Here is a 14,413-nt window from a genome sequence, read left to right as displayed (position 1 = left end):
TTAACAAAAACACATTAAATTCTTTTACTTTTGAAGTCTCCCCTTTAAGGGGAGACAGGAAATAGAACATTCTTTTTCAGAGGGAAAGGAATGTAATTTAAAAAAAAACTACAACTAGTCAAATACTGATCTCAGGCCCTGTGCGGTGGGCCCAGACCTGGCAGCAGCCCCATCTCACCCCAGGGGCTGGGGTGGCACCAGGAGGGCCGCGGCGGAGGCCAGAGGAACCCTGCCTGGCCCTCCTCAGCGGGCGGGACGTCACCACTGCAGAAAGTCCCGGATGACCTTCCAGAGCTTGGTGACCCACAGGTTGACGCCCAGGTCCGTCAGGTACTGGATCTCGGGCGTGAGCATGCGCCGACAGAGCTGCGCGTGCCGCCGCCCGATGCTCTTCTTGAGGTTGTAGCCCAGGATGGACTTGGCGCCCAGCGGCTGCCAGGGCTGCATGGCCGCGTCCTGGATGGCGGTGGCGTCCACCGCGTCGCCGCCGTCGATGCAGATGCGACGCATGCGCTCATTGGCGCGCCGCAGGGCGGCTACCTCGCGGGCCATGCGCTCCCGCCCGAACGCCTCCACCTTGCGCCAGAAGCTGGCGTTGAAGTGGCGGTAGAGGCGGGCGTCCAGCTCGTTCCAGGCCGTGGCGCGGCGGTACAGCTCGCCCGAGAGGCGCGGCACGGCCGAGGCGCGGCGGGCGTTGAGCTTGAAGTAGAGCACGTCCTCCAGCTCCCAGCACAGCAAGTCCTTGAGCAGCACCAGCGACTCGTCGAAATACTCCTGCAGGAGCACCAGGTGGAAGCGGCGCTCCACCTCCAGGATGTGCTCCTGCACCTGCGGGCTGCTGGGGTCCAGGTCGCTGTCGTAGCCCAGGTCGAAGAAGAGCAGGTTGCGGAGGTAGTGAGCGTTGTAGCCGTGGGGGTCGTAGTAGCGGTCGGGGTCCTGCAGGAACTCGGCCAGCTTGTCTTGGCCCGAGAGCTTCCACGTGAAGGGCACCACGGAGCCGAAGTAGTGGAAGGAGGACTCGAAGAGGCGGGCGGGGTCGCGGAGCACCGTGATGAAGGTGGCGTTGGGCGGCACCAGGCCCCGAACCTCGTCGTAGTGGAAGCGCATGTGGTTGCAGATGATGTTGAAGCAGGCGCCGGGCCGGTAGTCCTGCACCAGGCTGCGCGCGAAGAAGGCCGGGTAGTCGAAGTCGTTGCGGCCGTTGGGGAAGGCGAACTTGAGCCCGTGCTTCTGGCCGAAGCGGAAGAGGATGTTGAGCAGCGTGCTGCTGGCCGTCTTGTGCGTCTTCATGAACACGATGTCCCGCCGCGGCTGGCAGCCCCGAGCCGAGCCATTGGCCGAGGTCACAGGCTCGGGCTCACTTGGAGCGGGGGAACAGGGTGCTGCGCCCTCGGAGGTCCTGCTGGGAATAGAGTGGTGGTAGAGCCTCAGGACTCCGCCCCCTGGGCCCTGGGGTCTAGAGAGCAGGGCTGCAGGGGATGGTGGTGGGGATCAGACTGGCCAGGGTTCAGGTTGCAAGACATAGGCAGGCAGTTTGGCCTCTCTGGCCTCACTTTCCTCATCTGTGAAATGGGGATAATAGCAGGCCCTATATGTGGTGTTGCTGAGAGAACAATAACAGGTCTCATTCACGGCCACTATGATACACATTTATCATTAAGTAGCATTAGATGGGACCCCATGAAACTCTGCAGGCCAAAAATGGTCCATTATTAGCAATTTCTTCTAGTTCAACTTAATACCTCCAACTAAGGGCCCAGGCTGTGCCAGGCCTGAGCTGAGCAGCCCTGTGGGGAGGTGGGGTGGCCTCATGGTTAGGAGCCAGGCTTGGAGGCAGACAGACCCCAGTTTGAATCCAGGCCTTGTGCCAGCTCAGTGCTCTTGGACAAGTCACCTCCACCTCCCGGCCCCACTGGAGCCTCAGAGGATGACTCTGAGCCCTGTGTACAGATAGTGTTGATTCTCATGCTTGATGATAGGTCCTCAGGTGAGGACACTGAGGCCGGGCATTTCACGGTGAGTTCTGCCCTGGCACAGCCTCATGTAGGGCACAGCTGGGGGCTGCCCAGGAGGTGATCATCGGGGTGGGAGTCACCCTTCCCCCACCCTTCCCCCACCCCCCGACACCCAGCAGGGCCACTCACGTGGAGGCCAGGCCGGTGTGCAGCGGGGGCACGGCGTAGGAGTACAGCAGCAGCAGGAAGCTGGTGAAGAGTGCTCCCAGCACCAGCCCCTTGGCCATCGACTCCCAGCGCTTCTTCTGCAGCAGCATCTCAGACACCTACGGGGGAAACACAGCATCAGGAAGCCGGCCCCAGGGAGCCCCCACCGCCATCCTAGGCCTGGCTGGGTTGAGAGGCAGCCTTCCACACTGGGAACCTGCCTTTGCCTGCAGGGTCCAGACAGAGACAGAGAGATAAACGCACAAAGAGACGCTGGGTTGCCGATGGACATGGTGGCCAAGGCCAACGCAGAGAGAGGTTAGGGGGTGCGGCAGGGAGAAGGTTCTGCTGCCTGGCTCAGGTTTTTGGTTTGGTTTGGTTTGGTTTTTTGCTGCCTGGTTCGGTTTTCATTGTGAAGCTGACAGGTGTTCCTTAGTTAATTTTTTATAGCTTTTGGGGCTTCATACCAAAATCATCTAAATAGGCAAAGAAGACCCTTTCCCAGGGCTCTGTCCCTCCAGGCCTGAAGCCAGGATTGTCTACAGGGAGGGGCCTGGGCCCTGAATACCTCACCTTTCAGAAGGCCCAGCCAGCCCACCTGTCCCCTTCGCCACCCTTCCCAGCTGCCCAGTGTGGGGGTCGAGGCTCCTCATCTCTTTTCACTGGCCCCAGTGCCCATGGGGGCTGTAGGGGAGCCAGATGGGGAAACTGAGGCTCAGAGTGAGGAAGGAGGGGGCTCAGATCACACAGCAGTCAGGTCTCCGCCCACACACCCACTTGTTCTCCAGTTGCCGGTAGGCTGGGTTAACTAGGAAAATCTGAATTTCATATAAACAACAAATAAAAATCTTTTTAGTTCAAGTGCTTCCCAAATATCATATGGGATATACTTACATTAAAAATTATTCAATGTCAATCTGAAAATCAAGTTTAACTGGCTATCCTGCTTTGTTGTTTGTTTTTAGTTTTCGGGGTAGGTTTTGGGTCCATCCTGTCAGCAGGGGACTGAGGCATGAGCTATAATGGGGCCAGTTCAGGCTGAGCGACGGGGTCCAGGAGAGAGCTGGGGCCCGGGGGCCTTGTCCCCTTAGCTGCCAGGCCACAGCGAAAACTTTCCACTCCTGTTCTGGCATATGTTGCACTGGGCCCTGGGCCTCTGAGGCCATGAGAGGTCATGTCTGCTGCCCCGTGATCACACGCATGGCATGTTGCCACTGTCCCTGCAGCCAGGGGCCAGCCAGCCAGCCTGGAGGAGGACCCCAAGTACTTCCCCCTGGAAAAGTGACTGGAAGCACCCACAAACCTTTCCCAGAGAAAGGGCACTCCGGGCCTCCTTGACCAGTCCCTGAGACCTCCGCTTACCATCTAGAATTTCTCCTCACAGGAAAAGATGTGAAGAAGCAATCTGCAGAGGAAGAAACTATACGAGAGGGAATTTTGGCTTCCCTGGTGACAATGACGTATCTCTGCTCGCTCCTAAGTGGCCAAGGTGGACAGGGTCGGGGTGGACGAGAGTGTTTCCACAAGGCAATCCTATCCAAGGAGGAAGGTACAAGGTCTCCCAATTCCAACTATTCCACAGAAATACTTGGGCATAGTCACCCATGCTTTCGTGTTCATGGCAGCTTGATCAGAAATAGAAAAAAAGAAACAGTCCCCCCCCAAAAAACAACCAGCCTGAGCATCCATCCGCTGGGGACAGTCATACAAAGCAAGGCCCATCCTCAGATGGAGCCATCTGTACCCAATGGAAACAAACAAGGTGGACCTGAGTGGACTGGCTCAAAAACACACTATGCTCTATTTTTTTTTAAATGTTTAATTTTTAAGAGGGAAGTAATTAGGTTTTTAATTTATTTTTATTTTAATAGAGGTACTGGGGATTGAACTCAGTACCTCGTGTATACTAAGCATGCACTCTACCGCTGAGCTATACCCTCCCCGCACCATGCTGTATTGTGAAAAAAGAAAGTTCCGGACACGGTGCCCCTAAATCCATATATGCAATAAGTAAATATGCATAGGCCCACAAAGAAACAACTGGAGGGACGTGTTCTGAGTTTTAACAGTGAGGAAGGAGTACACAAGGGAATATTTTTCTACATTATGCATTTCTGTAAGGGTTGCATTTTTTTTTAAGGAGCCTGTATTTTTAATCAGGAAAAGGCAATAAAATGCATTTAATATATTTAAGTAATAGGTCATAAAGCTTGTGAGGTGGGGAAAGTCAGCTAGTGACGGTCTGATCACGGAGAGGGCCCAGGAGAGGGAGGTGCCGGCCTGGAAGCCCCGGGCCTGTGTTTCAGTCACAGGAACCCCTTGGAGCCTCAGTTTCTCATCTATAAAATGAGACAGCTGGTAGCCCTCTCCACTGGCTCTTCTCAAGATGGGGCAGGCAAAGTGACTAGCACATAGTTTTTGCTCAAACTGTGGGGACCTGCTGCGGGTTCCTGTCTTTGTCGCCCTCAGAGTGGGCCCCCTTGAACAGAGTATGTCCACCTCCACCCCCACCACTACCACCAAGCACAAACCTGCCCCTGCCTCCAGTGCCCCCATCAGCCTCCTGTTCCCCAGGGTCCTCTCTAAAGCAGGGCAGAGCCTTGGGCTAGGCCAGAGCCTCAGACTTGGGCCCAAACCCTGAGTGGGGCCCTGGGCCTCAGTTTCTCTGATTTTAAAGTGGGGAAGGATTGAGATTCCTGCCCTCTGAAGATCCCCAGGGCCCACCCCACCCCAAGAGCCCCACTCACCAGGGCACTTTCCAGAACTATGGGAGGCTGCTGGCAAAGGCTCTGGGTGGAGGTCGGGCAGCAGGGGGCAGACCAGCCTCCTAGAACCACCAATCAGGCTCTGCCTGGCCCCGCCCAGCATACCCCCCCACCCCTAACCCCACCCCCGGGCCGCCAATCACTGCTTCATTCATTTGTTCATTCCCCTACACTGGCTTCCTCAAACCCAGCCAAGGGGGAGGGCATAGCTCAGAGGCAGAGTATGTCTTACCACACATGAGGCCCTGGGTTCAATCCCCAGTACCTCCCTATCCCACTCCTCTCCAAAAAAACCCAGCCAGGCCCTGCCAGGTGCCAGACCCTGGGCCATCCCACCCTCTGGTTTCACTTTTGAGCCCCTGCTACAAGCCAGGTCCTGGGATGGGGGTGTCTCCAGAGCATCCTATTGACCCCACTCAGCTATCCTGGGAGGCGGACCCCACTGTCACCCTCATTTTGCAGATGGAGAAACTGAGGCTCTGGGAAATGACGTGACTTGTCCAGGGTCGCAAGGCAGGGGGCAGGGCTGGGATTTGAGCCCAGGACTGTCGGCCTCCAATGTGCAGGCTCCCACTTGTCCACGGCAGCCTCTGCCTGGTGTGTCCCAGGCCCAGCCCAAGCCCATTGGGAAGGAGGGTGTGTGCAGCTGGACAGTCCATCACAGAAGGCTGAGGTTTGCCAGCAGGTGACGGCCCCAGGACTAAGGCCATGGGGTACTGAGGACAATCTCAGCCAAGCCTGAGCATCCTCCAGTCTGGAAGACGGCGCAGCAGGGAGGCTGAGGCTCAGAGAGGGCAGAACCACCATCAAGGTCACAAAGCACAGCAGTAGCAAAGATAGGATTAGAACCTGAGTCTCCTTCCTCTGCCTATGGTGATGACAGTCCCAGGCACTCGGGGCAGACGGTCCCGCTCCCTAGCCCACTCCATTTACTTCTGTCCTCTGAGTGCCCCCAGACACGTCACCCTCCATCTGTGCTGACAGCTGGCTCCAGGCCAGGCCCAGCAACGCTCCTGTTTGGCTGGACCAGCAGCCTCCAAGGAATGAAGGAGAAACAGGACTCACCCCCCACCGCGTGCACACAGGGAAACTGAGCACAGGACAGTGACCCTTCTGGGCTACAGCATCACCACCAGGCAGGCCTGATTCCCGGGTGTCCTGCTCCCCCAGGGACCCAGCAGAGGAAGACACACTCACCTTGGGCCGTGGCTGGCTGCCCCTTCCCTCTCCCTGCCTGAGCCACGTCTGACTCCCAAGGCTGCCTCTGTGGTCACTGGGAAACAGGAACGCTCCAATGACACCCAGCAGTGTGCTGGCCGGCTCCCTCATGCTCCAGTGGGTGTGAATATTCATGAGTTCCCTCCCCTGGGATAGCAGGTGGCATGTGCCTGTACCCTGCAGGTGCTGCCCTGGCTCTCTGCCCCCTAGGTGCTCCTCGATCCTCTCTGGACCTCAGCAGCCAGGCTGCTCCTTCATCTGAGGGCTCAGCAAGGTCCCAGGTGTCCTTGGATCAAGGACACAAGCAGCCGCAGAGCCCTGCGGAGAACCTGGGACAGGCTTGAAGGCCACAGGAGGGGCAGAGAGGCAGGTGGGGTGGGGAGGGTCATTGCTCCTCTGATCACATCTGACTTAAGCCTCATGTCTGCCCTGTGAGTCAAACAGGTGAAGATACCCAGGCTCAGAGAGATGAGCTCACCTGTCCAAGGTCACGCAGTTAGAGGAGAGGCAGATAGAACCAGAATCCAAACATGGACTTGCCAAACTCTAGGGCTAAGATGCTGAGACACAACCTCAGACCACCAAGGTTTGTCTAAAATCTGTGAGAGCCCAGAGAGCGAGAAACTCAGCCTGGAAGGCCTCCTGGAGGCGGAGCCTCTGGCCAGGGCAGGGAGAGTCTGATGAGATTTCTCCTCTCAGAGCTCCAAGTTCTTCATCAGTACTGCAGTACTGAGGTGCAGTCCAGAATCCTGCCTGCGCTGCCTCCACCCTGTGTGAGGGATGGTGGCATGGGACACCCTGGTCCAGCCTCGAGGGATTCAGGCTGATCAGAGATGCTCATCCTTTCCAAGATCTTGGTAGGAAGAGGAAGTTCTAGGGGCCTTGGTCCTAAACCCAGCGGCCCTCAGGCTCAGCTCAGGGACTGGAACCTCTCACACTCTGCTCTTAGCTGCGATCAGGTCTGCCTCAGCCTTGCCCATGGACAGAGGGTGCCCAGGAAAGCCCCCACATCCTTCCTTTAGCTCTGATGCCCAGAGCCCCCACCATGGCCCATGCATGGGGCTCTGGGGACCCAGGTGTCACCATCAATTGTTAATAATCACTACTGTGACAGTCATTTATCCCACTCGGAGCACTTTCATAGGTCAGGGAGCATCTGATACTGTGCTCTGAATGCTCTTTCCCCCACAGCCCCGCCCAGCCAGGGAGCAGTCCTCCAAGCACCTATGAGACACAGGAAGACTCAGAGTGCTGATCTCCCTGAGTGCTGGATCAGGTCCAGAGTACAGGGTAGAGATGTTTTATCTGTACTGGGCTGAGCTAACTTGAAGACAGGTGCATGGGGGTGAGGAGGGGCAGAGCTGACATCAAACAGCAGGCACAGTGGTTTATGAGCGTGGACTCTAGACCAGAGTCTGGTCCTGTGCTCAGGACTTGCCATGTATCACGTATCCTCAGGATCTTTACAGGGAGCCGTCCCTATCCCCTACTTTATCATAGACGAGGGAACTGAGGACCCAAGGAGCTGAAGTGAGGAAGTGACAAGCCCAGGGCACACAAGGGCAAGAACCTTGTCCAGGTGGTGGTGGAGCACAGAGAGAGAGCATGGGAGGAACAGAAGAGCCACCTGAAGCCAAGCTTTCCAGAAGAGGGAGCGTTGATGACAGAACAGCCTCGCCAGAGGGGTCTCTTCCCAGAGTATCAGTGCCACTGGCTGTGGCTGGTTCTGCCCCCAACGAAAAAATAATTTTTTTTAACTGTAAAAGCAGCACATGCTCACTGAAAAAAAGTTTCTGAACTTTAAAGTTTCTGTAACTTTACTGTTACAGAAAAATATTGAGAGGACAGTGAAAAGAGCTCCATACCCAGAGTTCACCACCCTTTAAGCTTCAGCACCAGCCTCCTCCTTTTCTGTCTATATTGGTGATGGGAGGGGTCTCTGCTGGGGAGCACACTTTGTTTTTAACTTGCTTTCAACCCCCTCATATCAATAGATTGTGGACATCTTTTTGTGATCATAATGAGGTTTTCTCTCTCTCTTTTTTAAATGGAGGTACTGGGGATTGAACCCATGACCTCGTGTATGCTAAGCACCCCCCCACCACAGTGAGTTTTAAATTGATCTGTTTTGCAGGTATTTACTGAGCACCTGCACTGTGCCCAGCACTGCGGTTCATGGTGCCCAGTGCATGGAGCTCGGGCTCAAGGTGCTGCGGGTGACAGAGGGACAAGCAGACAGCTGCAGGTCTGGGATGGAGGACCCACTGGCGGGGCTTCCTGGAGCAGAGAGAAAACACCTGACCCAGCCTGGGAGGTGGGAGGGGCATGATCAGGGAGACTTCCTGGGCTAAAGGGCTCGGTGGCAGAAGCTACTGAGTGTTTTCTGCTTTCCAAAGGCAGTTAGTTCCCTTTCTCCCTAAACTACATTTCCCATCTGCACTTGCAGTTCAATATCCTCATGTAACTGAATTCTGGCCAATGGAATACGAGCAGAATGACAGCTGATAAGGTTAAGTGGGCAGACCTTCTCTGTGGTCTCTTTTCCCACCTGCTGGATGAATGGGGACATCTCTAAGGATCTAAAGGTGGGCAGGGCCATGAGATAGGAGGAACCTGGGTCTCTGCATCCCTGCTCACCAAACACCTGATTGGATTTCAGGAAAATGACAAACAAACTGCCTTTGTGTTAAGGCTTTTGGAACTTGGGGCTTATCTGTTACAACAGCTAGCATTAGCTAATGCACCTGTTACCCTACAATAAGCCAGGCAGAGAGAAAAGCATGTGCAAAAAGCCAGGGCAATCGAAAAACTAACAAATGTTCAGCCTGGCTGGAGTGTCCAATATGTGTGTGTGTCAGAGGTTGGCTGGGTGTTACACTGTCCAGGTGTGAAGGGACCTGGACCAAGGAGAAGGCTAGGAAGGGACTGGAACCATCTGTAGGCCATGGCATGGACAGCACTGGTGAGTGACAGGGTGTGGAGGAGAGGAGGAAAGAATCCCCCGTTGGGGTGACTGGCTGGCTGGGGGTAGAGCTAGTCCCTGATTAGGGGAGGCTTAGTACTGGGGCAGGTTTAGTGTGGGGGTTGGGGGGTCAAAGTGGGGGTTGGGTTTAGGGCACACTGAGTCCGGGGGATGTGGGAGGCTCGCAGAATGTGCAAAGAGCAGAAGGAGCCCCTGCTTAGAGCACCAGAGGGAGATCTTGGGGGTCATGAGCACAGAGGTGGGAACTGAGGTCAGAGGACGAGCAGGTGAGGAAGGAGAAAGACCCCTGCACTTAGGGGAACAGGGTGGGGAAGAGACCCCCAAGGAGACAAAAGGGCCTCCAAAGCCATTGGCTGCAGAACATTCTGTGGAACCACTGCTCCCGTGAACCATTCACTGGTCGGCAGGCATTCGTACTGTTTGGTGGGCACACAAGGAAACAGGGCTCTGGCAGAGAAGGTGGTGGGGTGAGGGTGTCCTAGGGCTGTTTCCTGTGGCTAGAAGGGAGTCTCATGGGGACACTGGAGAAGACTTTTTTTAAAAGCAGGGCAGAAAGACTGTCCCTACAGTGCTCAGAGCACATATTTGACAGCAACTATTACAGGTCTAAAACCCAGCACTTCTACCTGTGGGAATTTGTTCAAAGAAGAAAATCTAACAAGAGATCTGAGATGAAGCCCAAAGATGTTCATTGTAGTGTTTTAGCAAAGGGGAAAAATAGAAACAGGTATCCAGCAATAGGGGATGGTAGAAAATATATGACATTCATCCAATGGTCTATTTTATACTCATTAAAATGATGTCCACAATTTATAATGACATGAAAAAATACATATACACACACATATATGTACACACATAAATATAGTACACACATATAATTTTGTTTTACAGAGTCTGTATTACTTTGAAAAAAATTAAAATAAAACAAAGATATTTCCATTTTGAAAAACTGCAGTCTGGCTGGAGGAGGAGGGAACTATGACTAGTCTGAACCATGCCCCACCTCGCTGTGTGACCTCGGCAGCCATGCGGCCCTCTCTGAAACTCCATCTCCTAAAGTGGGGAAGAGGCAGCAGGGACCTGGGACAGAGAAGCTGAGAAGTGTGAGCTGCACAGTTGAAGGTGCAGATGGAGAGGGTGGCCCTCAGTCCAGGCACACTGGGGCAGTGACTAGCAAAAGTCCAGAAGCTTCCTCGCTCTGAGGCCCTCTGGAGTGGGGCGCTGGAGTAGAGACGTGGAGGATCACCTGGAGGGGCATTTTAGCCTGCTGGCTGGCAGGACCCCCTCCAAACATGTAGAGAAGCCCTGACATCTTTCCCCCACTGCCGTCTTGGCTGGGGGAATGGCTGCAGCTGGGCATGGGGCCCGGCAGCTAATTAAGAAGAAATCAATGTTCTTTGATGACTCAGAAGATACTTTTTGATCTTGCAACGTCACCTATTTCTACCATTTCAAATGGCAACCACATCTGTATCCTGGACAGACATCCTTAGTGTCACCTGCTAACTCACATGATGGCAGGGAAACTGAGCCTCAGAAACTTGTGGAGGGGCGAAATGGCCCAGTCAGAAACTCCGAGCAAGCCCACAGGTCTGCCTGCTACACTGCTTTGTCCAGGCAAAACCACCACACCTCCAGATGGCAGGTTTCAGTCACCCCAAGTAGCTCTAAATGAGAAGTGGCAAAACACAGGTTAACGGAGAAGTCCGTCCCTGTTCTCTTAGTCAAAATTCCTGAGAACCCGGGAGGTGAGTATGTGGGAGTGGATATTAACCATTCTCTGTACCTCCCAGTATGACTGAAATGTTTTTTAAACAGATGTCATGCACTTGGTTGCATAAAAATATGGAAAGGACAAAGGTCTTCAAAAGGTGCTAAGCACTTGCTATGCACAAAGCCTTGGATCTGCCCACCTGCCTTGCTCATCCTGGAGAGGCTTTGGCTCTGAGTCCTGGCTCCACCACTCCCCAGCTGGAAGACCTTGGGCAAGTGACCTACCTTCTCTGAGCCTCCATTCCCTAACGAATGAGGATAATGCAACTTTCTTGTGGGCTTGAGGTGAGGAGCACATGAGATGAGGCATGCGGAGCCCTTTGCACACCCCCAGATTATTATCCTGACCCTTCTAGACCCACCTGGCAGAAGCGGGACTCCTGGAGGGCCACCCCCTCCCCATCCAAGCATCTATACTTCCCGTGCTCCAGACCCAAGGTCCCTAACCCCCAGATCTCACATCTGAGGAAACCAAGGCACAGAGAGGGAAGGACTTGCCTGGGGTCCCCTGGCAAGTCTGGAAACTGCTGGAATCAGATCTGGGGGTGCCCAAGCCCCACCTCATCTCTGCCCTGGGGCTGGGAGGTAGGTTTCCTCTGAAACCCCACTTCCTCTGAACCATCACTTCTCACCTGGCGACTCCTCTGGCTCCCAGCCTGCTGACCACCGTGGGCACAGTGCTCCATTCTGCCCTCTCAATCTGGAGGAGGATGGGGCTTCTAAAAGGAGTTGGTCCATAGTCCTCGCCCAGTTTGAGGGAAGAAAGAGCCCTTCACCAACCTGCTGCTGTGCCTGGAATTCCACCATCTGTGTGTCATTTTCCCAGGTTAATCATTGCCTCTTGCACCAGGATGGCACACTCAGTCCCTTAGAGCCCAGAGGGAGGGGCCGTAGGGACACATTCCTCCCTTGCTGGGTGACAGGAGGGCATTGGACCCATGCCCTCAAATATCGGACCCATGCTCATCAGACAAGAGGATGCAAGGCAGGGAGGTGTGCTTCTCTGTCCACAGGGCGCTTCCATCAGGCAGGGCTCTGCCCTAGTGACAAGCAGGGAGGAAGCAGCCCGAGGTGGCAGCTGGGAACAGGGCTCCGTTGTCTCTGCTCCCAGGGTAGCAGCCTGCCCACCCCCCGAGTGTCAGGCAGAGCTGGGAGCTAAGCAGGCAAGGGGGAAGGGGTTTGGGGAGTCCATGGCAGCTCCAAGAGGCTAGGACCTCAGAAGGGCAGAGAGGTCATGAGCCAGGCTGGGGTCTTGAAATGGGGGCTGGGGCAAGTCACTGTATCTGGGGTCAATTTAGCCACCTTTGAACTGTGTGACCTTGGGCAAGTCACTGAGTCTCCCTGAACCTGTTTCCCCTTTCAGATAATGGGGTTAGTGACAATGCCTCCTCCACAGGGCAAGGTAGGGTACAGCAGCATAGGGCTGTTCCGGTCTAGCCAAGCCCACAGCCTTACCCTCTCTGGGCCTCAGGTCACCCTCTTCATAAAGGAAGAGGTTGGATTCTCCCAACTGGACTGTCCTCCTGAAGATTTCCATGGCACCTGTCACCTTGGCAACCCAGGGATCAGGTGTCAGGCCTGCGGCCCTCTCTCCCTCCCTCCCACTGGTTAGGGTTACTGCAGCCAGATGTGCACCTATCACCTCTGCTCTAGGCAGGTGGGAAGGGGGTCCCCACTGGGAAGGGATCACAGTGTTGCTCTGTGCTGTTACCAAAATGCTGGCTTGGCACCAAGCGGGGCAGACCAAGCTGGACCCCCTTCCTGGGCACTGGTCCAGGAAACAAGGGAACTGTTGGGTATCCAGAGTTTGCCCCACTCCCACAAGCCTTTCCTTGGTGGCTTTGCCTCCTAAGTGGGACAGCACAGGGTCTTCCCCAGGCAGAAGGGATCCGTCTTTTACCCTGACACCCAGCCCCTGCTCTAACCGCCCCTCTTCTGGGGAGGGCTGGTGGGAAGAGGGAAGATCCCTGCCCCTCCTCCCCAACGGCTCTGGCGCAGTGTCCGAGATTAATCATTAATGAACTCCCAGCTCCAGCCCAGCTCCAGCCCCACCCACCCCAAGTCCAAGGACCGGGTAAACCCTGGAAATAGGAGCCTGGGGAAGAAAACCAACGGCCGGGCAAGGACCAACCTGCACCCTCCCTGGCCCCGGGACGGGCACGCGGACCCTGGAGCGTCCGTGTAGCACTCCCGGACCCCTCAGGTCTGAGGGTCTGGCGTGAGCAGTCCCAGTTCTGGGGCTAGGGTAGCGCGGGCCTGGACCCCAGAGGGTAGACTGAGGCAGGGCGCAAGCTGGTGGAAGGTGCTGGGCTCACAGGACGTACCTTGTCCCCGTCCTTCTCGGGCTTGGAGTGCAGGCTCGGCCCCGGGCCGCGCCGCCCGGGGCGCTTACTAGGCGGCGGGGTGTACCCGCCGGGTCCCCCGGCTCGGCCCGGCCTGGACCATGCTCCCGCCCCCGCCGCCGCCGCCGCCGCACCCGCTCCCGCTCCGGCCAGGTGCGGCCGCCAGCTTGGCCCAGCCCCCCGACGCCGCGGCCAATGGCGCCCCGGGTCCCGGCCCCCTCCCCGCCCCTCCGCGCCTGCCCGGGACGCACAGAAGCCGCATTCAGCGCGCCGGGGCGCACCGCCGCGCCCCCGCCCGCCGGCCCAACAAGGCGCGTTTGTCTCGGACGTGCAAACGGGGCCATTGTCCCGCCGCCGGACCCTGAGGCTCGGCCGAGCTCCCAGCCCTGAAGGGGATTCGAGGGTGCCCGAGAAACGGGGTGGCGTGGTGGTGGTGAGGGCAGCCCAGCTCTGGGAAAAAGGGAGGAGGCTAGACAGTTGCTTAACTTTCATTCAGTGGAAGTATGGCCTCCGGCTCTAAAGGCCGCGCAAAGTGCAGACACACGTTTTTGGCGTCTGCAATGTTGATGAGAGTAGGGGCTGGTCACATCCCTGAGAGGTCTCGGCTGACCCCGCCCCTCCAGGGTGCCCATCAGGGCTGAGCACAGGGCCATCAGGATGCAGGTGCCCCATTCAGGATCCACCTTTTCCCAGTCCCCAGCTTCCCTCCTTCACCCTCAGAGGAGCAGGACCAAGGATGGGGACTAATAACGGCCTGGAGCTGGGAATGCTCAGCTCCAGCTGTGGGCAGTGCAAAACCAGCTGGCCACCCAGAGGGGCATAAGCCACGTCAGAGCCCCACTGCCCCCGCCATTACTGGGCGACTCTGGAATGGGGAAAATTCCACATCAGCATGGCTGCCAGGGATTTTTCCATATCTGATGGGCCTGCTCTCCAGCCTTTCTCTGGCACCCCTGCCATGGCCCTGCAATGCACATGCACCCAGGCCCAAGTCATCCCCCAGGACTGCAGACTCCAGAGGCCCTAGAAGGAACCTGCTCCCTCCCCCGACAATCATGAAGTGTGTCAAAGTGGAACACATCTCTCACCCACAGTGAGGCCCAGCAAGACAAGGGCCCTGGGTTCTCCGCTCCCTCAGCCAGAGAGCCTGACCAAGCGCCTGCCTTC

At 56.3% G+C, this 14,413-nt stretch overlaps 1 protein-coding gene across 4 annotated transcripts; it reads right to left on the bottom strand.

Moving 5' to 3' along the window:
* Window positions 1-13,404, bottom strand: GAL3ST1 (galactose-3-O-sulfotransferase 1). 4 transcript variants are annotated; one of them, XM_072953124.1, is made up of 3 exons: window positions 13,229-13,404; window positions 2,145-2,281; window positions 1-1,402 (listed from the first exon to the last, which is right to left on the bottom strand). In XM_072953124.1, the coding sequence occupies exons 2-3, from the start codon at window positions 2,270-2,272 to the stop codon at window positions 259-261; spliced, it is 1,272 nt and encodes a 423-aa protein (XP_072809225.1). In that variant the 5' UTR covers window positions 2,273-2,281; window positions 13,229-13,404; the 3' UTR covers window positions 1-258. The 4 variants fall into 4 exon arrangements, with proteins under 4 accessions (XP_072809225.1, XP_072809223.1, XP_072809224.1 ...); XM_072953122.1 differs by lacking the exon at window positions 13,229-13,404 and adding an exon at window positions 11,537-11,557; XM_072953123.1 differs by lacking the exon at window positions 13,229-13,404 and adding an exon at window positions 11,537-11,557 and having other exon boundaries at window positions 1-1,399.
* Between the last annotated feature and the right edge of the window lie 1,009 nt (window positions 13,405-14,413).

This window comes from Vicugna pacos, chromosome 32 (genome assembly GCF_048564905.1).
Source record: "Vicugna pacos chromosome 32, VicPac4, whole genome shotgun sequence".
Classification (NCBI taxonomy): Eukaryota; Metazoa; Chordata; class Mammalia; order Artiodactyla; family Camelidae; genus Vicugna; species Vicugna pacos.
This window is presented reverse-complemented; position numbering and strand designations above follow the sequence as displayed.

Bases quoted from the DNA above. Each gene is read 5' to 3' on its own strand.
- GAL3ST1 (XM_072953124.1), bottom strand. From the start codon at position 2,272: ATGCTGCTGCAGAAGAAGCGCTGGGAGTCGATGGCCAAGGGGCTGGTG. The intron at 1,403-2,144 runs GTGAGTGGCCCT...CTCTATTCCCAG, and splicing joins CACACCGGCCTGGCCTCCAC to CAGGACCTCCGAGGGCGCAG.